This window comes from Coregonus clupeaformis, unplaced genomic scaffold (genome assembly GCF_020615455.1).
Source record: "Coregonus clupeaformis isolate EN_2021a unplaced genomic scaffold, ASM2061545v1 scaf0101, whole genome shotgun sequence".
NCBI lineage: Eukaryota > Metazoa > Chordata > Actinopteri > Salmoniformes > Salmonidae > Coregonus > Coregonus clupeaformis.
The window spans coordinates 264,331-291,774 of record NW_025533556.1 but is presented as its reverse complement, the minus strand read 5'-3'; the positions used below and the strand labels follow the sequence as shown (position 1 = coordinate 291,774).

Below are 27,444 nucleotides of genomic sequence, written 5' to 3'. Positions count from 1 at the left end.
ACATGAGGAGGGTCAATCTAAACAAGACCAACAACAGGCCCACACCTGTTAGTTTAGATCCTAAAAATAGATTGGGTGAAATGGATGCCAGAATTGCACAATAACAGTCTTGTTTGGTGTTGCATTGCCAACACGCTGCTCAGATTTACTCCATAAGTCACAGACAAACCTCAGGCCACACCACAGCGGTAATAGCCCACTTAGGAGAAGTAGGCCTATCACCAAACAAAAAATAAAAATGATTTTGTGGGCTCCTGACCAATTCTGCTATTTTGTGTGTTTATTACTGCTGACCTGAACTTTTTTGTACATAATGCTTCCGACATCGGTTCCTATGACCGAAAAGAGCTTCTGGACATCAGAACAGTGATCACTAACCTTGATTTGGATGAAGATTTCTACTTCAATGAGTCAGTGGTGGAGGACATACTACTCAACCCGGACCAGGCCCTAATCCCCGACACTCGGAAGATAAAAAGACTGCGATATAGAGGCTGACGTGCGGTTACCCTGATGAAACTACAGCGGAGAGTAAATCATCTGCCTCTACCCTCTGTTCTATTGACAAATGTACAAACTGGACGAGCTCCGTTCGAAACTATCCTATCAACGGGACCTGAAGAACTGTAATATCCTATGTTTCTCTGAAACTTGGCTGAACATGGACATGGATAATATACATCTAGCTGGTTTTTCTATGCACCGGCAGGTGGAGTGTGTCTCTTTGTCAACAACAGCTGGTGCGCAATCTCTAATATTAAGGAAGTCTCGAGGTTCTGCTCACCTGAGTTAGAATACATCATGATAAGAGTTTTCATCTATATTATTCGTAGCCATCTATTTATCACCACAAACCGATGCTGGCACTAAGACCGCACTCAATGAGCTGTATAGGGCCAAATGCAAACATCAAAATGCTCATCCAGAGGCGGCGCTCCTAGTGGCCGGTAATTTCAATGCAGGAAAACTGAAATCCGTTTTACCTAATTTCTACCACCATGTCACCTGTTGTCACGATCATTGAGAGACGGGTCAGACCAAGGTGCAGCGTGATATGCGTACATGTTTATTAAGATGAATAAACACTTGACAAAATAACAAAACAACGAAAACATGAAGTCCTATGGGCTATACACACAACACGCCTAACAGGAACACAAACAAGATCCCACAACTAAGGTAGGCAACCAGGCTACCTAAGTATGATCCCCAATCAGAGACAACGAGCGACAGCTGCCTCTGATTGGGAATCACACCCGGCCAAACATAGAAATACAAAACTAGAATCTACAACATAGAAATACAATAACATAGATCTCAACAGAAACTCACACCCTGACCCAACCAACAAGAGTTCTCTAGATCAGGGCGTGACACCTGTGAACTAGAGGTGAAAAAACTCTAGATCACCGTCACTCCACACACAGAGATGCATACAAAGTGCTCCCTCGCCCTCCATTTGGCTAATCTAACCATAACTCTATCCTCCTGATTCCTGCTTACAAGCAAAAATTCAGGAAGTACCAGTGACCCGCTCAATACAGAAGTGGTCGATTGAAGCGGATGCTAAGCTACAAGACTGTTTCGCTAACACAGACTGGAATATGTTCCGGGATTCATCTGATGGCATTGAGGAGATTACCACATCAGTCACCGGCTTCATTAATAAGTGCATCGACGACGTCATCCCAACAGTGACCTATGTACATATCCCAACAAGAAGCCATGGATTACAGGCAACATCCACACTGAGCTAAAAAGGCTAGAGCTGCAGCTTTCAAGGACTGGGACACTAACCCGGACGCTTATCAGAAATTCCACTATGTCCTCCGATGGACCATCAAACAGGCAATGCATCAATACAGGCCTAAGATCGAATCCTTGTCGGATGTGGTAGAGCTTGCAAACTATCACGGATTACAAAGGGAAACCCAGCCGCGAGCTGCCTAGTGACGCGAGCCTACGAGACGAGCTAAATGCCTTCTATGCTTGCTTCGAGGCAAGCAACACTGGACCATGCATGAGATCACCAGCCGATGTGAGTAAGACCTTTAAAGAGGTTAACATTCACAAGGCTTCACAAGGCCGCAGGGCCATACGGATTACCAGGACGCATACTCAGAGCATGCACTGACCAACTGGCAAGTGTCTTCACTGACATTTTCAACCTCTCCCTGACCCAGTCTGTAATACCTACATGTTTCAAGCAGACCACCATAGTCCCTGTGCCCAAGAATGCCAAGGTAACCTGTCTGAATGACTATCGCACCGTAGCACTCACATTTGTAGCCATGAAATGCTTTGAACGGCTGGTCATGGCTTCCATCAGCACCATCATCCCAGACATCCCAGACATCATCCCAGACACCCCAACAGATCCACAGATGACGCAATCTCTATTGCACTCCACACTGCCCTTTCCCACTTGGACAAAAGGAACACATACAGTGGGGAGAACAAGTATTTGATACACTGCCGATTTTGCAGGTTTTCCTACTTACAAAGCATGTAGAGGTCTGTAATTTTTATCATAGGTACACTTCAACTGTGAGAGACGGAATCTAAAACAAAAATCCAGAAAATCACATTGTATGATTTTTAAGTAATTAATTTGCATTTTATTGCATGACATAAGTATTTGATACATCAGAAAAGCAGAACTTAATATTTGGTACAGAAACCTTTGTTTGCAATTACAGAGATCATACGTTTCCTGTAGGTCTTGACCAGGTTTGCACACACTGCAGCAGGGATTTTGGCCCACTCCTCCATACAGACCTTCTCCAGATCCTTCAGGTTTCGGGGGCTGTCGCTGGGCAATACGGACTTTCAGCTCCCTCTAAAGATTTTCTATTGGGTTCAGGTCTGGAGACTGGCTAGGCCACTCCAGGACCTTGAGATGCTTCTTACGGAGCCACTCCTTAGTTGCCCTGGCTGTGTGTTTTGGGTCGTTGTCATGCTGGAAGACCCAGCCACGACCCATCTTCAATGCTCTTACTGAGGGAAGATGGTTGTTGGCCAAGATCTCGCGATACATGGCCCCATCCATCCTCCCCTCAATACGGTGCAGTCGTCCTGTCCCCTTTGCAGAAAAGCATCCTCAAAGAATGATGTTTCCACCTCCATGCTTCACGGTTGGGATGGTGTTCTTGGGTTGTACTCATCCTTCTTCTTCCTCCAAACACGGCAAGTGGAGTTTAGACCAAAAAGCTCTATTTTTGTCTCATCAGACCACATGACCTTCTCCCATTCCTCCTCTGGATCATCCAGATGGTCATTGGCAAACTTCAGACGGGCCTGGACATGCGCTGGCTTGAGCAGGGGGACCTTGCGTGCGCTGCAGGATTTTAATCCATGACGGCGTAGTGTGTTACTAATGGTTTTCTTTGAGACTGTGGTCCCAGCTCTCTTCAGGTCATTGACCAGGTCCTGCCATGTAGTTCTGGGCTGATCCCTCACCTTCCTCATGATCATTGATGCCCCACGAGGTGAGATCTTGCATGGAGCCCCAGACCGATGGTGATTGACCGTCATCTTGAACTTCTTCCATTTTCTAATAATTGCGCCAACAGTTGTTGCCTTCTCACCAAGCTGCTTGCCTATTGTCCTGTAGCCCATCCCAGCCTTGTGCAGTCTACAATTTTATCCCTGATGTCCTTACACAGCTCTCTGGTCTTGGCCATTGTGGAGAGGTTGGAGTCTGTTTGATTGAGTGTGTGGACAGGTGTCTTTTATACAGGTACCGAGTTCAAACAGGTGCAGTTAATACAGGTAATGAGTGGAGAACAGGAGGGCTTCTTAAAGAAAAACTAACAGGTCTGTGAGAGACGGAATTCTTACTGGTTGGTAGGTGATCAAATACTTATGTCATGCAATAAAATGCAAATTAATTACTTACAAATCATACAATGTGATTTTCTGGATTTTTGTTTTAGATTCCGTCTCTCACAGTTGAAGTGTACCTATGATAAAAATTACAGACCTCTACATGCTTTGTAAGTAGGAAAACCTTCAAAATCGACAGTGTATCAAATACTTGCTCTCCCCACTGTACATGAGAATGCTATTTATTGACTATAGCTCACCATATTTCCCTCCAGGCTCATCACTAAGCTAAGGACCTTGGGAGTGAACACCTCCCTCTGCAACTGGATCCTGGACTTCCTGACGGGACGCCCCCAGCAGTGGAGGCTGCTGAGGAGAGAACAGCTCAAAATAATGGCAGGAAGGGAGAAAATGGAAGGGCATCAAAAACATGGAAACCATGTGGTTGATGTATTTGATACCATTCCACTTATTCCACTCCAGCCATTACCACGAGCGCATCCTCCTCAATTAAGGTGCCAACAACCTCCTGTGGCTCCCAGGTGGTGAGGGTAGGCAACAACACATCCGCCACGTTGACGCTCAACATGGGGGCCTCTCACGGTGTGTGCTTAGTCCCCTCCTGTACTCCCTGTTCACCCATGAATGCGTGGCCGTGCACAACTCCAACACCATCATTAAGTTTGCCAACGACACGACAGTGGTAGGCCTGATCACCAATGACGATGAGAAAGCCTATAGGGAGGAGGTCAGAGACCTGGCAGTGTGGTACCAGGACAACAACCTCTCCCTCAACATCAGCAAGACAAAGGAGCTGATCGTGGAATACAGGAAACAGAGGGCCGAGCACACCCGCATTCACATCGAGGGCGCTGTAATGGAGCGGGTCGAGAGCTTCAAGTTCCTCGGTGTCCACATCAATAAGGATCTACACTACATGCTCGTCGAACATCTCATTCCAAAATCATGGGCATTAATATGGAGTTGGTCCCCCCTTTGCTGCTATAACAGCCTACACTCTTCTGGGAAGGCTTTCCACTAGATGTTGGAACATTATTGCGGGGACTTGCTTCTATGCAGCCACAAGAGCATTAGTGAGGTCGGGCACTGATGTTGGGGGATTAGGCCCGGCTCGCAGTCGGCGTTCCAATTCATCCCAAAGGTGTTCAATGGGGTTGAGGTCAGGGGTCTATGCAAGCCAGTCAAGTTCTTCCACACCGATCACGAAAACCATTTCTGTACAGACCTCACTTTGTGCACGGGAAAGAGCTTCCCCAAACTGTTGCCACAAAGTTGGAAGCACAAAATCGTCTAGAATGTAATGTATGCTGTAGCGTTAAGATTTCCCTTCACTGGAACTAAGGGGCCTATTCCTCCTCCACCAAACGTTGCAGTTGGCACTATACATTGGGGCAGGTAGCGTTCTTCTGGCATCCGCCAAACCCAGATTTGTCAGTCGGACTGCCAGATGGTGACGCGTGATTCATCACTCTAGAGAACACGTTTCCACTGCTCTGGAGTCCAATGGCGGCTTTACACCACTCCAGCCGATGCTTGGCATTGTGCATGGTGGTCTTCGGCCATAACAACCCATTTAATGAAGCTCCCGACGAACAGTTATTGTGCTTGCGTTGCTTCCAGAGGCAGTTTGGAACTCGGTAGTGAGAGTTGCAACAGAGGACAGACGATTTTTACAGGCAACGCACTTCAGCACTTGGCAGTCCCGTTCTGATAGCTTATGTGGCCTATCACTTCGCAGCTGAGCCGTTGTTCCTCCTAGATATTTCCACTTCACAATAACAGCACTTACAGTTGACCGGGGCAGCTCTAGCAGGGCAGAAATTTGATGAACTGAATTGTTGGAAAGGTGGCATCCTATGATGGAGCCACGTTGAAAGTCACTGACATCTTCAGGAAGGCCATTCTACTGCCAATATTTGTCTATGGCTGTGTGCTCGATTTTATACACCTGTCAGCAACGGGTGTGGCTGAAATAGCCGAATCCACTAATTTGAAGGGGTGTCCACATACTTTTGTATATACAGTGCATTCGGAAAGTATTCAGACCCCTTGACTTTTTCCACGTTTTGTTACATTACCGCCTTATTCGAAAAAGCATTCAATTGTTTTTCTCTCATCAATCTACACACAATAAAAAGCAAAAACAGGTTTTTTAGAAATTTTTGCAAATGTATTAAAAATAAAACACTGAAATATCAATTTAAATAAGTATTCAGACCCTTTTAGTACTTTGTTGAAGCATCTTTGGCAGCGATTACAGCCTTGAGTCTTCTTGGGTATGACGCTACAAGCTTGCCACACCTGTATTTGGGGAGTTTCTCCCATTTGTCTCTGTAGATCCTCTCAAGCTCTGTCAGGTTGGATGGGGAGCGTCACTGCACAGCTATTTTCAGGTCTCTCCAGAGATGTTCGATTGGGTTCAAGTCCGGGCTCTGGCTGGGCCACTCAAGGACATTCAGAGACTTGTCCCAAGCCACTTCTGTGTTGTCTTGGCTGTGTGCTTAGGGTCATTGTCCTGTTGGAAGGTGAACCTTCGCCCCAGTCTGAGGTCCTGAGCGCTCTGGAGCAGGTTTTCATCAAGGATCTCTCTGTACTTTGCTCCGTTTATCTTTCCCTCAATCCTGACTTGTCTCCCAGTACCTGCTGCTGAAAAACATCCCCACAGTATGATGCTGCCACCCCCATGCTTCACCGTAGGGATGGTGCCAGGTTTCCTCCAGGCGTGACGCTTGGCATTCAGGCCAAAGAGTTCAATCTTGGTTTCATCAGGTCAGAGAATCTTGTTTCTCATGGCAAACTCAAAGCGGGCTGTCATGTGCCTTTTACTGAGGAATGACTTCCGTCTGGCCACTCTACCATAAAGGCCTGATTGGTGGAGTGCTGAAGAGATGGTTGTCCTTCTGGAAGGTTCTCCCATCTCCACAGAGGAACTCTGGAGCTCTGTCTGAGTGACCATCGGGTTCTTGGTCACCTCCCTGACCAAGGCCCTTCTCCTCTGATTGCTCAGTTTGGCCGGGCGGCCAGGTCTAGGAAGAGTCTTGGTTGTTCTAAACTTCTTCCATTTAAGAATGATGGAGGTCACTGTGTTCTTGGGGACCTTCAATGATACAGACATTTTTTGGTACCCTTCCCCAGAGCTGTGCCTCGACACAATCCTGTCTCGGAGCTCTACAGACAATTCCTTCGACCAGATGAGACCAAAATCGAGCTCTTTGGCTTCAACTCAACTCGCCGTGTTTGGAGGAGGAGGAATGCTGCCTATGACACCAAGAACACCATCCCCACCGTCAAACATGGAGGTGGAAACATTATGCTTTGGGGGTGTTTTTCTGCTAAGGGGACAGGACAACTTCACCGCATCAAAGGGACGATGGACGGAGCCATGTACCGTCAAATCTTGGGTGAGAACCTCCTTCCCTCAGCCAGTGCATTGAAAATAGGTTGTGGATGGGTATTCCAGCATGACAATGACCCAAAACACACGGCCAAGGCAACAAAGGAGTGGCTCAAGAAGAAGCACATTAAGGTCCTGGAGTGGCCAAGCCAGTCTCCAGACCTTAATCCCATAGAAAATCTGTGGAGGGAGCTGAATGTTCGTGTTTCCAAACGTCAGCCTCAAAACCTTAATGACTTGGAGAAGATCTGCAAAGAGGAGTGGGACAAAATCCCTCCTGAGATGTGTGCAAACCTGGTGGCCAACTACAAGTAACGTCTGACCTCTGTGATTGCCAACAAGGGTTTTGCCACCAAGTACTAAGTCATGTTTTGCAGAGGGGTCAAATACTTATTTCCCTCATTAAAATGCAAATCAATTTATAACATTTTTGACATGCGTTTTTTCAGGATTTTTTTGTTGTTATTCTGTCTCTCACTGTTCAAATAAACCTACCATTAAAATTATAGACTGATCATGTCTTTGTCAGTGGGCAAACGTACAAAATCAGCAGGGGATCAAATACTTTTTTCCCTCACTGTATGTAAATAAGGTATTTCCGTTTTTAATTTGTAATAAATTAGCTAATATTTCTAAAAACCTGTTTTCGCTTTGTCATTATGGGGTATTGTGTGTAGATTGATGACGATAAAAAAATATATATCCATTTTAGAATAAGGCTGTAACGTAACAAAATGTGGAAAAGGGAAGGGGTCTGAATACTTTCCGAATGCACTGTATAGTGTATCATGGTCCACACACACCCACACAGTTGTGAAGCGGGCACGACAATGCCCCTCAGGAGGCAAACCCAATTTGGCATGGGTCCTCAGATCTTCAAAAAGTTATACCATTGAGAGCATCTTGACTGGCTGCATAACCGCTTGGTATGGCAACTGCTTGGAATCTGACCGCAAGGCGCTACAGACGGTGGTGGGCACGGCCCAGTACATCACTGGGGCCGAGCTCCCTGCCATCCAGGACCTCTATACCAGGCGGTGTCAGAGGAAGGCCCTAAAAATGGTCAAAGACTCCAGCCACCCAAGTCATAGACTGTTCTCTCTGCTACTGCATGGCAAGCGGTACCGATGCACAAAGTCTGGAACCAACAGGACCCTGAATAGCTTCTGTCCCCAAGCCATAAGACTGCTAAATAGTTAGTTAAATAGTTAACCAAATATTTACCCGGACTATCTGCATTGACCCTTCTTGCACTAACCTTTTTGACTCATCACATATGCTGCTGCTACAATTTACTATCTGTCACTTTATTCCTAGTTATATGTACAGTGCATCCAGAAAGTATTCGCACCTCTTGAATTTTTCCACATTTTGTTGTGTTACTGCCTGAATTTAAAATTGATTAAATTGAGATTTTTTGTTATTGGCCTACACACAATACCCCATGTCAAAATTGAAAGGTCTTGAGTCAATTTGTTATGGCAGGCCTAAATAAGTTCAGGAGTAAACATTTGCTTAACAAGTCACATAATAAGTAGCACAGACTCACTAACAAAGTGTTACTGAGTACCACTCTCCATAGTTTCAAGCATAGCAGTGGTTGCATCATCTTATGGGTATGCTTGTAATTGTTAAGGACTGGGGAGTTTTGAGTATAAAAAGAAACGGAATGGAGCTAAGCACAGGCAAAATCCTAGAGGAAAACCTGGTTCAGTCGGCTTCCACCATACACTGGGCTAATGGCGCCGGAGGGGATGGCTGCCATTTTATGGACTCTTAACCAACCGTGCTATTTTGTGTGTTTTTCCGCATTGTTTATAACTTATTTTGTACATAATGTTGCTGCTACAGGACATCAGAACAGCGATTACTCACCTTGAACTGGACGAATAATTTTTATTTAATGAGTCGGAAGAGAGGGATTTGCTCCAGACACCCGACAGGGCCCTCATCCCCGTCAATCGCAGTAGAAAGAAAAGGAGATATCGCAGAAGGAGATCGGAGTGCCTGGTAAGGAGCCGGCAACGAGTGGCTAATCTGTCTTTGCCATCGATACTATTGGCCAATTTACAATCGCTTGATAATAAAGTGGACGAACTACAAGCATGTTGATCCTACCAACGGGACATTCCAAACTGAGTCGTGGCTGAATGAAGACATGTCGTGGCTGAATGAAGACATGAATAACATACAGCTGGCGGGTTATACACTCTATCGGCAGGATAGAACAGCAGCCTCTGGTAAGACAAGGGGTGGCAGTCTATTTATATTTGTAAACAACAGCTGGTGCACGATATCTAAGGAAGTCTCAAGGTTTTGCTCGCCTGAGGTAGAGTATCTCATGATAAGCTGTAGACCACACTATCTACCAAGAGAGTTTTCATCTTTATTCTTCATAGCTGTCTATTTACCACCACAAACCGATGCTGGCACTAAGACCGCACTCAATGAACTGTTTAAGGCCATAAGCAAACAGGAAAACGCTCATCCAGAGGCGGCGCTCCTAGTGGCCGGGGACTTTAATGCAGGGAAACTTACATCCGTTCTACCTAATTTCTACCAGCATGTTACATGTGCAACCAGAGGGAAAAAAACTCTAGACCACCTTTACTCCACACACAGAGACGTGTACAAAGCTCTCCCTCGCCCTCCATTTGGCAAATCAAACCATAATTGTATCCTCCAGATTCCTGCTTACAAGCAAAAACTAAAGCAGGAAGCACCAGTGACTCGGTCAATAAAAAAATGGTCAGATGAAGCAGATGCTAAACTACAGGACTGTTCGCTAGCACAGACTGGACTATGTTCTGGGATTCTTCCGATGGCATTGAGGAGTACACCACATCAGTCACTGCTTCATCAGTAAGTGCATCGATGACGTCGTCCCCACAGTCACTGTACGTCCATACCCCAACCAGAAGCCATGGATTACAGGCAACATCCGCACTGAGCTGGAAAACGCTCATCCAGAGGCAGCGCTCCTAGTGGCCGGGGACTTTAATGCAGGGAAACTTACATCTGTTCTACCTAATTTCTACCAGCATGTTAAATGTGCAACCAGAGGGGAAAAAAACTATAGACCACCTTTACTCCACACACAGAGACGCATACAAAGCTCTCCCTCGCCCTCCATTTGGCAAATCTGACCATAACTGTATCCTCCTGATTCCTGCTTATAAGCAAAAACTAAAGCAGGAAGCACCAGTGACTCGGTTAATAAAAAAGTGGTCAGATGACGCAGATGCTAAGCTACAGGACTGTTTTGCTAGCACAGATTGGAACATGTTCCGGGATTCTTCAGATAGCATTGAGGAGTACACCACATCAGTCACTGGCTTCATCAATAAGTGCATCGATGATGTCGTCCCCACAGTGACCGTACGTACATACCCCAACCAGAACCCATGGATTACAGGAAACATCCGAACTGAGCTAAAGGGTAGAGCTGCCGCTTTCAAGGAGCGGGACTCTAACCCGGACACTTATAAGAAATCCCGCTATGCCCTCCGACGAACCATCAAACAGGCAAAGAGTCAATACAGGACTAAGATTGAATCGTACTACACCGGCTCTGACGCTCGTCGGATGTGGCATGGCTTGAAAACTATTACAGACTACAAAGGGAAGCACAGCTGCAAGCTTCCCAGTGACACAAGCCTACCAGACGAGTTAAACCACTTCTATGCTCGCTTTGAGGCAAGCAACACTGAAACATGCTTGAGAGCACCAGCTGTTCCGGATGACTATGTGATCACGCTCTCCGTAGCCGATGTGAGTAAGACTTTTAAGCAGGTCAACATTCACAAGGCCGCAGGGCCAGACGGATTACCAGGACGTGTACTCCGAGCATGTGCTGACCAACTGGCAAGTGTCTTCACTGACATTTTCAACATGTCCCTGACTGAGTCTGTAATACCAACATGTTTCAAGCAGACCACCATAGTCCCCGTGCCCAAGGACACTAAGATAACCTGCCTAAATGACTACCGACCCGTAGCACTGACATCTGTAGCCATGAAGTGCTTTGAAAGGCTGGTCATGGCTCACATCAACACCATTATCCCAGAAACCCTAGACCCACTCCAATTTGCATACCGCTCCAACAGATCCACAGATGATGCAATCTCTATTGCACTCCACACTGCACTTTCCCACCTGGACAAGAGGAACACCTATGTGAGAATGCTATTCATTGACTACAGCTCAGCATTCAACACCATAGTGCCCTCAAAGCTCATCACTAAGCTAAGGATCCTGGGACTAAACACCTCCCTCTGCAACTGGATCCTGGACATCCTGACGGGCCGCCCCCAGGTGGTAAGGGTAGGTAACAACACATCTGCCACACTGATCCTCAACACGGGGGCCCCTCAGGGGTGCGTGCTCAGTCCCCTCCTGTACTCCCTGTTCACCCATGACTGCATGGCCAGGCACGACTCCAACACCATCATTAAGTTTGCCGACGACACAACAGTGGTAGGCCTGATCACCGACAACGATGAGACAGCGTATAGGGAGGAGGTCAGAGACCTGGTGGTGCCAGGATAACAACCTCTCCCTCAACGTGACCAAGACAAAGGAGATGATTGTGGACTACAGGGAAAAAAAGAGGACTGAGCACGCCCCCATTCTCATCGACGGGGCTGTAGTGGAACAGGTTGAGAGCTTCAAGTTCCTTGGTGTCCACATCACCAACGAACTATCATGGTCCAAACACACCAAGACAGTCATGAAGAGGGCACGACAAAGCCTATTCCCCCTCAGGAGACTGAAAAGATTCGGCATGGGTCCTCAGATCCTCAAAAAATTATACAGCTGCACCGTCGAGAGCATCCTGACTGGTTGCATCAACGCCTGGTATGGCAACTGCTTGGCCTCCGACCGCAAGGCACTACAGAGGGTAGTGCGTACGGCCCAGTACATCACTGGGGCCAAGCTTCCTGCTATCCAGGACCTCTATACCAGGCGGTGTCAGAGGAAGGCCCTCAAAATTGTCAAAGACTCCAGCCACCCTAGTCATAGACTGTTCTCTCTGCTACCACACGGCAAGCGGTACCGGAGTGCCAAGTCTAGGTCCAAGAAGCTTCTAAACAGCTTCTACCCCCAAACAGCTTCTATAGCCTCGCTATTGTTTTTTTACTGTTGCTCTTTCATTATTTGTTACTTTTATTTCTTATAATTTTATATTGTATTTTTCGGTGTGATTTTTTTATTTTATATTCTTTCTTAAAACTGCATTGTTGGTTAAGGGCTTGTAAGTAAGCATTTCACTGTTGTATCCGGCGCATGTGACAAATACAATTTAATTTAATTTAATTTTGATTTGATTTGAATGCACCTTTCAGCAGAACAATAACCTAAAACACAAGGCCAAATCTACACTGGAGTTGCTTACCAAGAAGACAGTGAATGTTCCTGAGAGGCCGAGTTACAGTTTTGACTTAAATCTACTTGAAAATCTATGGCAAGACCTGAAAATGGTTGTCTAGCAATGATCAACAACCAATTTGACAGAGCCTGAAGAATTTTGAAAATAATCATGGCAAATCTTGTACAATCCAGGTGTGCAAAGCTCTTAGGGACTTACGCAGAAAGATTCACCGCTGTAATCGCTGCCAAAGATGATTTTATTGACTCAGGGTGTTGAATGCTTATGTAATCAAGATATATTAGTGTTTTATTTTTCACAAATGTTTTACAAATGTTAGAATTTTTCTTACACTTTGACATTAGAGTATTTTGTGTAGATCATTAACAAAAAATTACAATTAAATCCATTTTAATCCCACTTTGTAACACAACAAAATGTGGAAAAAGTCAAGGGTGTGAATTTCTTCTGAAGGCACTGTACATGTCCACCTCAGTTACCTCGTACCCCCGCCCCCTGCACATCGACTTGGTACTGGTACCCCTGGTATATAGCCAAGTTATCATTACTCATTGTTTATCTATTATTACTTTTATTATTACGTGTTTTATTTTCCTATTATTTCTCTATTTTCTTTCTCTCTTCATTGTTGGTAAGGGCACATAGGTAAGCATTTCACCGTTTGTCCACACCAGTTGTTTACGAAGCATTTGACTAATAAAATTTGATTTGATTTGACTCTGCCTTAGGGTTGCAAAATTCTGAGAACTTTCAATAAATTCCCTGGTTTTCAAGAAAGCCTGGTTGGAGGATTCACTCCTGATTCTGAGAATCTTCCAACACTGACTGAGTTTGAGAGAGAACAGAGAATGACACATCTAAAGATATGTTTAATACAATGCTACCACTGTATCTAGTAAAAGGTGTGAGTGAAAAAGGCCTGAGAACTCACTGAGAAACCCCATCAACCACATAGACATGGATAAAGATCACATGTGGCTTAGTTGGTAGAGCACGGCGCTTGCAACGCCAGGGTTGTGGGTTTGATTCCCTTGGGGGACCAGTACGGAAAATGTATGCAGTCGCTCTGGATAAGATAAATTACTAAAATGTAAAAATTATAAACTCCCTGAGTGAAAGTGAGCATTCCTTCTTTAGGAAGGCTCACAACACTCTGAGGCCTTCATTTAGTACAGGCCTCCACAGGTCAGTTAACTTTCTGAGGACTTTTATCTAAACATGGTCTCCTGTGTCACAGGGGTTTAAGGGGTGAGCAAGGTTCAACTTCAAACCTCCCTGACTGGTCTAGGATACATTAGGCAACCAGCTGCTTTAAGCTCTCTTTCAACAACCAGCTCAATGGCAGTGCACAGTGCAGTGGTTACATGTGGATCCTTTGATCCAGATGAGTTGCAGGACCCTACCTAATTCAATACAATGAACATGCATGTAATCTGGTTTCATGTCAGACACATTACCCCAAAACGACTACAGGTGAGGAAACATTACCCAACACATTATGCAAAAGCCTGAATAAATTAATTCCAAAGATTGATCAATTTCAAAAGGTACAGTACATTCAGTTCTGAAACTGTATTGCACATAATGATTTTTGCACAACTTCTGAAGGGAAAAAGCAAACACGAAAAAGCAAAAAAGATCCTCAAGCCATTTGAATGCACAAAACCGATAACACATGGCAGCAAAACCTCCCTCAAGTCAGTCATGAATGTTGCATGCCAAACGTTGAACTCTAGCACAGTTAGAGTTTATGGGGGGTGGGGGTTTGTTGGGGACACAAAGAGTCTATTGTTCTGTTTAAGTAAAGCTGGTCTGAGAGACTTTGAGCAAAATCAATTTCTTGTGGCTCTTAACTTCAGCTGTTCGACCCTCAATATGTTTTGGTCTTATGATGGGAGCCTCCTGTTGCACTGCTCACATCCGGCTTCACCTGTATTCCACATCTGAGCTCTGGCCCCTCTGACTGATGCCTTGCCTTGACAGCCTGACCTGTAGGCCCCTTCACCCTTCCCCCCTGCCCTGGCTGTTCCCTTCACCTGGCCCTTGGGGGATATGGTCCACCTTCTGGGGTTCCCTCACCTGACTAGACCCATCTAGTTCTTTGAGAACATGAATGTTATCATGTGCTATCATCAGCTTCCAGGGGTAGGAGTGTGAGATCAGATAGTAGAATAACATAATGGCCAGGTTTATCAGGAAACTAGCTGAGTAAACTCAACTCCATCCACCTATACATGTCTACGGAGTTGAGTTGAGCTGAGAGTACCGCCAACGCATCGAGTCACTATCAGTCGGTACTTTCTTTAATGCTTACCTTGTAGATATGTTTGTCTTGTGTAACTCCATTCTTTTCTTTGGGTGCTGAAATCCATATTTTTTGTAAAAAACGTCATTCTATGTGATGCCTGTCAAATTGCACCTCGTAATCCACTGTTTTCTAATGGAGTATGCAGTCAGGTCAAGACCCTGGTGAGGACGACGAGCACGCAGATGAGCTTCCCTGAGATGGTTTCTGACAGTTTGTGCAGAAATTCTTCGGTTGAATCGCAGTGGTTGTTTGCTGAAGTGGTAGTTGCTTGTTAAAAATGTAATTTAATACAATGGCAATTCGGGTTATAGGTTAAAATCTTACGCATGAATGCCGACATTATTACGCACATTAATTGATAATGATGGAAAATAAGATATGCAAGATATTTGAATAGATATTTTTTAAATAGCTATATAAATATATTGAGGTGAGAGCATTGGAAATGCTTTTGGCGGTTGACCTGCTTCTGTTTTGTGGGTGGCACTATGTGATGTTTTCAATGGATGGGTCCTGGCCCCTCGGGGGCATAGGGATCCGGGGGGACAGGGGTGGTATACTGATCACTGGGATGACGGCCCAACTTGGGATGGGGAGGGGTTTTAGCGGGGGAATTAGTGGAGAACAATTGGAGGGTTATTTAGAAACATTGCAAATATCATGGTATAGCTATATGGACACTCAATCACTATGGTATTTTCTATTGGTAAATTTACAAACATATATAATGACAAATAGATTTGAAACTTGTATCTCATTATGGTATGTGGTGAAATAAGTATAGCCAGTTATAATTGTAATGGCTTAGCAGATAATAACAAAAGAAGAACAATATTTACATGGCTCAAAGAGAAGGAATATAATATCTATTGTTTCCAGGAAACCCATTCAACAATTCTAGATGAAGTTGCATTGAAAAAGGAATGGGGTGGCGAAATATACTTCTCCCATGGGCTAAGAAACTCAAAAGGGGTGATGATATTAATTAACAGTAATTTCGATCCGAATGTGCAAATTGTCCAAACAGATACGCAAGGTAGATGGATTATTTTTAATATGTTATTGGACCATAAACAAATATGGCTCATTAACCTTTACGGACCAAATAATGATGATCCACATTTCTTTGAAAATATATATAATAAATTATCGACCTTGCAAGCAATTCAAGACTCTATTATTATGGTGGGAGATTATAATACAGTTTTAAATAGCTCAATGGACCGTAAAGGAAATCACACTACAAACAATCTCCCTCATGCTCATAAGGAAATCGTGAATGTCATGGATACATTAGAACTAGTAGATATATGGAGGCTTAAATATCCTGATCTAGTGAGATATACATGGCGGAGACTCAATCAAGCTAGTCGTCTTGACTTCCTTCTTATGTCATTCTCGTTGGCACCAAAAGTTTAAAAAGTGTCGATAGGGGACAGAATGAGGTCGGACCATCATATAATTGGCATATACATTACTCTTACTGAATTTCCACTTGGGCGAGGATATTGGAAATTGAATCAAAGCCTATTGGATGATAACTTGTTTTTAACTAGGACAGAGGAATTTATAACTTGTTTTTTCCGACATAACATAGGTACAGCAAATCCCCTTATTGTATGGGACACCTTTAAATTTGCCTTTAGAGGCCATGCAATTCAGTACTCATCTCGAAAACAAAAGCAATTTAGGTCAAAAGAGTCCACACTAACAAAGGAAATAGAAGGTCTAACAGAACAGATAGATAGCAATAAAAACGGTAACATAGAGGCTAAGAATAAATTAGAGGAAAAACAAAAAGAAATGGAGAAACTTATTCAAGAAATATCAAGTGTAATATATTATAAAAATAAAGCAAACTGGATGGAATATGTGGAAAAATGCACCAAATTATTTTTTTATCTTCAACATAGGAATGCTACCATAAATAATTTATTGAAACTGGTTACAAATGAGTCACCAAATTATATTTTGAAGGAGGAAACAAAGTACTTTAAGCATATGTTTTCGTTTCAGTCTCCTCCATCTCCTCTAACTGAAGCAAATTGTAGAGATTTTTTTTCTATTGATAATGTAAAATTAACAGCCATACAGAAAGACTCATGTGAAGGTGAAATTACAGAGGAGGAACTTCTGGATGCAATTAAAGACTTTAAGATCGGGAAAACTCCAGGGTTGGATGGCATACCAGTCGAAGTATACCAAACCTTTTTTGATATACTCAGAGGACCGTTATTAGCATGTTTTAACCACTCCTATGTAAATGGTAGATTATCAGACACTCAAGAAGAAGATCTCATTATTACTGAAACAGGATACAAGTGGAAAATATAAAGATCCAGTCCATTAAAAAAATTGGCGGCCCCTTACACTTCAGTGTTGTGATGCAAAAATTCTAGCAAAAATGTATAGCGCATAGAATTAAAAAGGTATTGTCGGACATTATTAATTCTAATCAGACAGGTTTTTTACATGGGCGATACATTGGAGATAATATAAGGCAAGTACTGGAAACAATAGAACACTATGAAAAATCAGGGAAGCCAGGCCTACTATTCATAGCAGACTTCGAAAAGGCATTTGATAAAGTATGACTGGGGTTTATATATAAATGCCTGGAGCATTTCAATTTTGGACAATCTCTTATAAATTGGGTTAAAATCATGTACAGTAACCCTAGGTGTAAAATAGTAAATAATGTCTATTTCTCAGAAAGTTTTAAACTGTCAAGAGGAGTGAAACAAGGTTGTCCACTATCGGCATATCTATTTATTATTGCCATCGAGATGTTAGCTATTAAAATCAGATCCAACAATAATATCAAGGGATTAGAAATCCAGGGCTTAAAAACAAAGGTGTCATTGTACGCTGATGATTCACGTTTTTTTTTTTATCCACAACTTGAATCCCTCCACAGCCTCATAGAGGATCTAGATACATTTTCTAACCTCTCTGGAATACAACTAAATTATGATAAATGTACTATATTACGTATTGGATCACTAAAAAATACAATTTTTACATTACCATGTAGTTTACCAATAAAATGGTCTGATGGTGATGTGGATATACTCGGAATACATATCCCAAATGAAATAAATGATCTCACTCCAAAACATTTTAATAGAAAGTTAGAAAAAATAGATAAGATCTTGCTACCATGGAAAGGCAAATACCTGTCAATTTGTGGAAAAAATCACCCTGATTAACTATTTAGTATTATCCCAGTTTACCTTTTTGCTTATGGTCTTGCCTATGCCTAGCGAACAGTTTTCTAAATTATATGAGAAAAAAATATTCAATTTTATTTGGAACGGCAAGCCAGACAAAATTAAACAGGCCTATTTATATAATGAATATGAATTAGGAGGACAGAAATTATTAAATATTAAAGCATTAGACCTATCACTAAAAGCTTCAGTCATACAAAAATTATACTTAAATCCGAACTGGTTCTCTAGCAAACTATCAAGATTGTCTCACCCAATGTTCAAGAAGGGACTTTTTCCCTTTATTCAGATTACAACCCCTCACTTTCAAGTATTTGAAAAGGAAATAATCTCCCAAATATCACTATTTCTAAAACAAGCCATAGAAAGTTGGTTGCAATTTCAATTTAATCCTCCAGAAATGACAGAACAAATATTGCAACAAATATTGTGGTTAAACTCAAATATACTAATTGATAAAAAAACGTTCTTTTTTGAGAAAATGTTTTAAAAAGGTGTAATCTTCGTAAATGATATTATCGGTAGGAATGGTGGAGTTATGTCAGACATGCAGCTAACAAAAAAATGTCTGCTCTACCCAAAATTACAACCAAATAATTGCAGCATTACCACAAAAATGGAAGAGGAAAGTGGAAGGAGGAAAAAGTAAGGAACTTGTCTGTCGGCCTTGCATTAAATAACATAATTGGTTAAAGAAAATTGTGATAAATAAAAAAGTTTACCAGTTTCATTTAAGGACCAAAAGATTGACAGCCGTCCCATATAGACTGCAAAATAGTTGGGAAGAGATTTTTGACGTACCGATTCCATGGCATAGTGTTTATGAACTGATATGCAAAACGACGCCGGATTCAAAACTTTGAATTTTTCAATTTAAATTATTATATAAAATTCACTACCAATATAATGTTATTTGTATGGGGGATACAATCTTCCCAGCTCTGCAGATTTGGCTGTGAAGAGACAGAATCATTAGATAATTTGTTTTGGTACTGTCCATTTGTAGCTTGTTTCTGGACACAGGTCCAGGAATGGCTGAAGGATTGCAATATTTGCATGGAGCTGACCCTGCAGATAGCACTACTGGGTGATCTTAAAAGTCATAGTCAATCGATCAATAATATAATAATACTTTTAGCAAAGATATTTTCAATTCACAAACTGTAGAAACTATGAGAATAGAAAGGTTCAGAACTTTTGTAAAACATCACAGTACAATTGAAAAATATATGGCAAATAGAAATCCAATATGGATGGTGTTAAGAGATAGATGGGAGGTGTTGAATAGAGCTAAAGGATGGGACTAATAACAACAACTAATAACAACAAGATACAGTGGGGAAAAAAAGTATTTAGTCAGCCACCAATTGTGCAAGTTCTCCCACTTAAAAAGATGAGAGAGGCCTGTAATTTTCATCATAGGTACACGTCAACTATGACAGACAAAATGAGAAAAAAAATCCAGAAAATCACATTGCAGGATTTTTTATGAATTTATTTGCAAATTATGGTGGAAAATAAGTATTTGGTCAATAACAAAAGTTCCTCAATACTTTGTTATATACCCTTTGTTGGCAATGACACAGGTCAAATGTTTTCTGTAAGTCTTCACAAAGTTTTCACACACTGTTGCTGGTATTTTGGCCCATTCCTCCATGCAGATCTCCTCTAGAGCAGTGATGTTTTGGGGCTGTCGCTGGGCAACACAGACTTTCAACTCCCTCCAAAGATTTTCTATGGGGTTGAGATCTGGAGACTGGCTAGGCCACTCCAGGACCTTGAAATGCTTCTTACGAAGCCACTCCTTCGTTGCCCGGGCGGTGTGTTTGGGATCATTGTCATGCTGAAAGACCCAGCCACGTTTCATCTTCAATGCCCTTGCTGATGGAAGGAGGTTTTCACTCAAAATCTCACGATACATGGCCCCATTCATTCTTTCCTTTACACAGATCAGTCGTCCTGGTCCCTTTGCAGAAAAACAGCCCCAAAGCATGATGTTTCCACCCCCCATGCTTCACAGTAGGTATGGTGTTCTTTGGATGCAACTCAGCATTCTTTGTCCTCCAAACACGACGAGTTGAGTTTTTACCAAAAAGTTATATTTTGGTTTCATCTGACCATATGACATTCTCCCAATCCTCTTCTGGATCATCCAAATGTACTCTAGCAAACTTCAGACGGGCCTGGACATGTACTGGCTTAAGCAGGGGGACACGTCTGGCACTTCAGGATTTGAGTCCCTGGCGGTGTAGTGTGTTACTGATGGTAGGCTTTGTTACTTTGGTCCCAGCTCTCTGCAGGTCATTCACTAGGTCCCCCCGTGTGGTTCTGGGATTTTTGTTCACCGTTCTTGTGATCATTTTGACCCCACGGGGTGAGATCTTGCGTGGAGCCCCAGATCGAGGGAGATTATCAGTGGTCTTGTATGTCTTCCATTTCCTAATAATTGCTCCCACAGTTGATTTCTTCAAACCAAGCTGCTTACCTATTGCAGATTCAGTCTTCCCAGCCTGGTGCAGGTCTACAATTTTGTTTCTGGTGTCCTTTGACAGCTCTTTGGTCTTGGCCATAGTGGAGTTTGGAGTGTGACTGTTTGAGGTTGTGGACAGGTGTCTTTTATACTGATAACAAGTTCAAACAGGTGCCATTAATACAGGTAACGAGTGGAGGACAGAGGAGCCTCTTAAAGAAGAAGTTACAGGTCTGTGAGAGCCAGAAATCTTGCATGTTTGTAGGTGACCAAATACTTATTTTCCACCATAATTTGCAAATAAATTCATTAAAAATCCTACAATGTGATTTTCTGAATGTCTTTTCTCAATTTGTCTGTCATAGTTGACGTGTACCTATGATGAAAATTACAGGCCTCTCTCATCTTTTTAAGTGGGAGAACTTGCACAATTGGTGGCTGACTAAATACTTTTTTTCCCCACTGTAACTAGTGTAAGACATGCTGTGTCCATAATAAGTATATAGGTTATATATTGTGAGCTTTTGTGAAAGAGCACAGTTAGAAAGATATGGCATATAGAAGCATACCAGATGGACATCATGAAAATGATCGGAGGAAGTTCAGGAGTAAAAACAAACTAAATATATTGTTGTTCACTAGTTTACTCCAATTAGGGAGGGGATGGTGGGGTTGGAAAGTAAAAGGGAAATATATATATTTTTAAAGGATATGTATGTATGTATGTATGTATGTATGTATGTATGTATGTATGTATGTATATATATATATATATATATATATATATATATATATATATATATATATATATATATATATATATATGTGTGTGTGTATGTATGTGTATGTACAGTGAGGGAAAAAGGTATTTGATCCCCTGCTGATTTTGTACGTTTGCCCACTGACAAAGAAATGATCAGTCTATAATTTTAATGGTAGATTTATTTGAACAGTGAGAGACAGAATAACAACAAAATAATCCAGAAAAACGCATGTCAAAAATGTTATAAATTGATTTGCATTTTAATGAGGGAAATAAGTATTTGACCCCCTCTCAATCAGAAAGATTTCTGGCTCCCAGGTGTCTTTTATACAGGTAACGAGCTGAGATTAGGAGCACACTCTTAAAGGGAGTGCTCCTAATCTCAGCTTGTTACCTGTATAAAAGACACCTGTCCACAGAAGCAATCAATCAATCAGATTCCAAACTCTCCACCATGGCCAAGACCAAAGAGCTTTTCAAGGATGTCAGGGACAAGATTGTAGACCTACACAAGGCTGGAATGGGCTACAAGACCATTGCCAAGCAGCTTGGTGAGAAGGTGACAACAGTTGGTGCGATTATTCGCAAATGGAAGAAACACAAAATACCTGTCAATCTCCCTCGGCCTGGGGCTCCATGCAAGATCTCACCTCGTGGAGTTGCAATGATCATGAGAACGGTGAGGAATCAGCCCAGAACTACACGGGAGGATCTTGTCAATGATCTCAAGGCAGCTGGGACCATAGTCACCAAGAAAACAATTGGTAACACACTACGCCGTGAAGGACTGAAATCCTGCAGCGCCCGCAAGGTCCCCCTGCTCAAGAAAGCACATATACAGGCCCGTCTGAAGTTTGCCAATGAACATCTGAATGATTCAGAGGAGAACTGGGTGAAAGTGTTGTGGTCAGATGAGACCAAAATCGAGCTCTTTGGCATCAACTCAACTCGCCGTGTTTGGAGGAGGAGGAATGCTGCCTATGACCCCAAGAACACCATCCCCACCGTCAAACATGGAGGTGGAAACATTATGCTTTGGGGGTGTTTTTCTGCTAAGGGGACAGGACAACTTCACCGCATCAAAGGGACGATGGAGGGGCCATGTACCGTCAAATCTTGGGTGAAAACCTCCTTCCCTCAGCCAGGGCATTGAAAATAGGTCGTGGATGGGTATTCCAGCATGACAATGACCCAAAACACACGGCCAAGGCAACAAAGGAGTGGCTCAAGAAGAAGCACATTAAGGTCCTGGAGTGGCCAAGCCAGCTGAACGTTCGAGTTGCCAAACGTCAGCCTCAAAACCTTAATGACTTGGAGAAGATCTGCAAAGAGGAGTGGAACAAAATCCCTCCTGAGATGTGTGCAAACCTGGTGGCCAACTACAAGAAACGTCTGACCTCTGTGATTGCCAACAAGGGTTTTGCCACCAAGTACTAAGTCATGTTTTGCAGAGGGGTCAAATACTTATTTCCCTCATTAAAATGGAAATCAATTTATAACATTTCTGACATGCGTTTATCTGGATTTTTGTTGTTGTTATTCTGTCTCTCACTGTTCAAATAAACCTACCATTAAAATTATAGACTGATCATGTCTTTGTCAGTGGGCAAACATACAAAATCAGCAGGGGATCAAATACTTTTTTCCCTCACTGTATGTGGAGAGTGTGAAAGTGTGTGTGTGTCCTCAGTATACATGTGTGCGAATGTTATGTGTGTGTGGTCATATGTAGTGTGTGTGTGTGTGTATATACAGTTTGTGTTGTGGTGTCAGTGTAAGTATGTGTGAGTGTGTGGGTACAGTCCAGTGTGTAGGTAGTCAATGCAGGTAGTATGGGTTGCCATTTGATATTTAGCAGTCTTGCCTAGCAGTCTTATGGCTTGGGGGTAGAAGCTATTCAAGGTCCTGTTGGTTCCAGACTTGGTGCACTGCTCCTGCTTCCCGTGCGGTAGCAGAGAGAACAGTCTATGGCTTGGGTGGCTGGAGTCTTTGACAATTTTTTTGGGCTTTCTCTGACACCGCCTGATATAGAGGTCCTGGATGGCAGGGAGCTCGGCCCCAATGCTGTACTGGGCCGTATTCACCACCCTCTGTTGCCGTACCAAGCGGTGATGCAGCTAGTCAAGATACTCTCAATGGTGCAGCTGTAGAACCTTTTGAGGATCTGAGGGCCCATGCCAAATCTTTTCAGCCTCCTAAGGGGGAAGAGGCGCTGTTGTGCCCTTTTCACAACTGTGTGGGTGTGTGTGGACCATGTTAAGTCCTTAGTGATGTAGACACTAAGGAATTTGAAGCTCTTGACCCGCTCCACTACAGCCCCATCGATGTGGATGGGGGTGTGCTCACCCCTCTGTTTCCTGTAGTCCACGATCAGCTCCTTTGTCTTGCTGACGTTGAGGGAGCAGTTGTTGTCCTGGCACTACACTGCCAGGTCTCTGACTTCCTCCCTATAGGCTGTCTCTTCGTTGACGGTGATCAGGCCTACCAGTGTCGTATCGTCAGCAAACTTGATGATGGTGTTGGTGTCGTGTGCGGTCACGCAGTCGCGGGTGAACAGGGAGTACAGGAGGGGACTAAGCACACACCCCTGAGGGGCCCTCGTGTTGATGGTTAGCGTGGCGGATGTGTTGTTGCCTACCCTCACCGCCTGGGGGCGGCCCGTCAGGAAGTCCAGGATCCAGTTGCAGAGGGAGGTGTTCAGTCCCAGGGTCCCGAGCTTGGTGATGAGTTTGGAGGGGACTATGGTGTTGAATGCTGAGCTGTAGTCAATGAACAGCATTCTTACAAAGATATTACTTTTGTCCATGTGGAAATTGCAATGTTTTTTTTATATCGCTATCAACAATAGAATAAACACATTTTGAACTACAGTGGGGAGAACAAGTATTTGATACACTGCCGAATTTGCAGGTTTTCCTACTTACAAAGCATGTAGAGGTCTGTAATTTCTATCATAGGTACACTTCAACTGTGAGAGACGGAATCTAAAACAAAAATCCAGAAAATGACATAAGTATTTTATACATCAGAAAAGCAGAACTTAATATTTGGTACAGAAACCTTTGTTTGCAATTACAGAGATCATACGTTTCCTGTAGGTCTTGACCAGGTTTGCACACACTGCAGCAGGGATTTTGGCCCACTCCTCCATACAGACCTTCTCCAGATCCTACAGGTTTCGGGGCTGTCGCTGGGCAATACAGACTTTCAGCTCCCTCCAAAGATGTTCTATTGGGTTCAGGTCTGGAGACTGGCTAGGCCACTCCAGGACCTTGAGATGCTTCTTACGGAGCCACTCCTTAGTTGCCCTGGCTGTGTGTTTTTGGGTCGTTGTCATGCTGGAAGACACAGCCACGACCCATCTTCAATGCTCTTACTGAGGGAAGGAGGTTGTTGGCCAAGATCTCGCGATACATGGCCCCATCCATCCTCCCCTCAATACGGTGCAGTCGTCCTGTTCCCTTTGCAGAAAACCATCCCCAAAGAATGATGTTTCCACCTCCATGCTTCACGGTTGGGATGGTGTTCTTGGGGTTGTACTCATCCTTCTTCTTCCTCCAAACACGGCGAGTGGAGTTTAGACCAAAAAGCTATATGTTTGTCTCATCAGACCACATGACCTTCTCCCATTCCTCCTCTGGATCATCCAGATGGTCATTGGCAAACTTCAGATGGGACATGCGCTGGCTTGAGCAGGGGGACCTTGCGTGCGCTGCAGGACTTTAATCCATGACGGCGTAGTGTGTTACTAATGGTTTTCTTTGAGACTGTGGTCCCAGCTCTCTTCAGGTCATTGACCAGGTCCTGCCATGTAGTTCTGGGCTGATCCCTCACCTTCCTCATGATCATTGATGCCCCACAAGGTGAGATCTTGCATGGAGCCCCAGACTGAGGGTGATTGACCGTCATCTTGAACTTCTTCCATTTTCTAATAATTGCGTCAACAGTTGTTGCCTTCTCACCAAGCTGCTTGCCTATTGTCCTGTAGCCCAACACAGCCTTGTGCAGGTCTACAATTTTATCCCTGATGTCCTTACACAGCTCTCTGGTCTTGGCCATTGTGGAGAGGTTGGAGTCTGTTTGATTGAGTGTGTGGACAGGTGTCTTTTATACAGGTAACGAGTTCAAACAGGTGCAGTTAATACAGGTAATGTGTGGAGAACAGGAGGGCTTCTTAAAGAAAAACGAACAGGTCTGTGAGAGCCGGAATTCTTACTGGTTGGTAGGTGATCAAATACTTATGTCATGCAATAAAATGCAAATCAATTACTTAAAAATCATACAATGTGATTTTCTGGATTTTTGTTTTAGATTCCGTCTCTCACAGTTGAAGTGTACCTATGATAAAAATTACAGACCTCTACATGCTTTGAGAGTACGAAAACCTGCAAAATCGGCAGTGTATCAAATACTTGTTCTCCCCACTGTATATACCCACAGTAGAAGAAAGGAGAACATCTTCTTTCTAATGATGTCAACTTTATTTCTCAACTCCTAATTTTGAGCAAATTACAGTCATTGAAGCCAATTTAACTCACTGGAATATCTGACATAGGCTTTGAAAAAGCACCGGCGAATAGGCTACCAGTGAGGCAAGTGCCACTGGCTGCTGATAAGCTGTCTTGACTTGGACATACATCTTTGCCAACCCATGACTAACCTTTGTGTAACCAACTAAACAGCTGCTCTTAGTGAAAATGTGTTTGGAGTTAACTTTCTAGCTAGTAGGCTATGTTATGTTAGACTTCATACTTTCTCTTCCAATTATAATGTGGGGAGGTCCAAAAAATGAACAACTATCTACCAAATCTATTAATTTTAAAATGTTGATTACTTCTCCTTGCCATTATCATTCACCTGATGATAAGATAAGACATGTGATGTATTTTTTTGCTAATGTATGATGGTTCACCGGTTTGCCTTTGAGGGGGTCCCTGGGTAAGAAAAGGTTGAAGACCCCCGTTATAAAGTTGTCAGTGGGAGTTGGAATCCATAGTCTTATGTTGCACCTACCCCTCATTTTCCAGGAATAGTCTAATCATGTTACTGAGTGTATCCAGAGTATTTTCAGATTTCGTTATCAACAAATGCGGCGAAAAGTACAGTAAATGTGAAATGCACATAAAATCAAGGATAATGTTTGGATTCAGTCTTGTGTCAGGTGAACTGTTGTGTCCTCAACTTTGGTCTTATAATTTTCCCATTATCTCCAAACTGTTCCCTTTAAATTGCTACCATGGTTATGCATATGCTTTTCATATTTCTTCTTTAAGAAACATTTCAATTTAGCCCTATCCATATTGGCCAATTCCCACAAGTGTAAAGGGTTAACACTGGGTTAGGAATAACCTAAAGAGCATGTGAAAAATGAAAAGTGACAGCTGAGTGTAAGCAAAGAGCAGCTGGGTGGATGGCCTATTCACAAGGGCACTTGCTTGTGTGTGTTTGTCTATTTGCAGTATTGTTTAACACATTGGAGGCCTGAACTCCATACAGCAGATATGTGGGAGCCATAAAATGTGCAGACCTTTATTGTTCTCCTACAGTGTGTATCTTGCCAAGCACTTGAGTACTGGTATATATCATGTTTACATGGCCATGGTGATGTCTCTATTGCTTATGCTTCAGCCATTAGGAACACTGCACCATGCAGATTCCAATCCTGGAAGCACATCGGTGCAGGGTTACACTCTACAATCAAAGAAAACAGTTCTTAGGTTTCTACTCGTTTACATAGCATCAACTGAGGCTAGAGCCAATAAGTGGCATTGTGCAGCGACTACACATAAGAATGTATCGTAGGAGACAGAAAGCACAGTAGAAAGGAAAACATTGATAGGAGAAAGGACTAAATAAAGGACAAAACAGCATCATTAAGCAGTATCTTAACTTACAGCGATTTCCCTGCAAGCAGACATCGATATTCCAGTGCCTTCAATTTGTTTCAGTGCATACTCCTTCTCATCTTCCCTGCAGAGAAACAGACATAAGGGGAAAAATCAGCACATCACAAACCAGCTTTATTTATTTGGCAAGTATGTAAC

The 27,444-nt window shown here is 43.1% G+C and overlaps 1 protein-coding gene across 2 annotated transcripts in view; it reads right to left on the bottom strand.

The window, feature by feature from the left end:
* LOC121552212 (cyclin-dependent kinase 19) overlaps positions 1-27,444 on the bottom strand; it is a 79,519-nt gene that overhangs the window by 46,326 nt on the left and 5,749 nt on the right. For both annotated transcript variants that reach the window (XM_041864952.1, XM_041864953.1), the window contains exon 2: positions 27,295-27,370. In XM_041864952.1, coding sequence (XP_041720886.1) covers positions 27,295-27,370 — 76 coding nt within the window. The remainder of the gene's footprint in view (positions 1-27,294; positions 27,371-27,444) is intronic.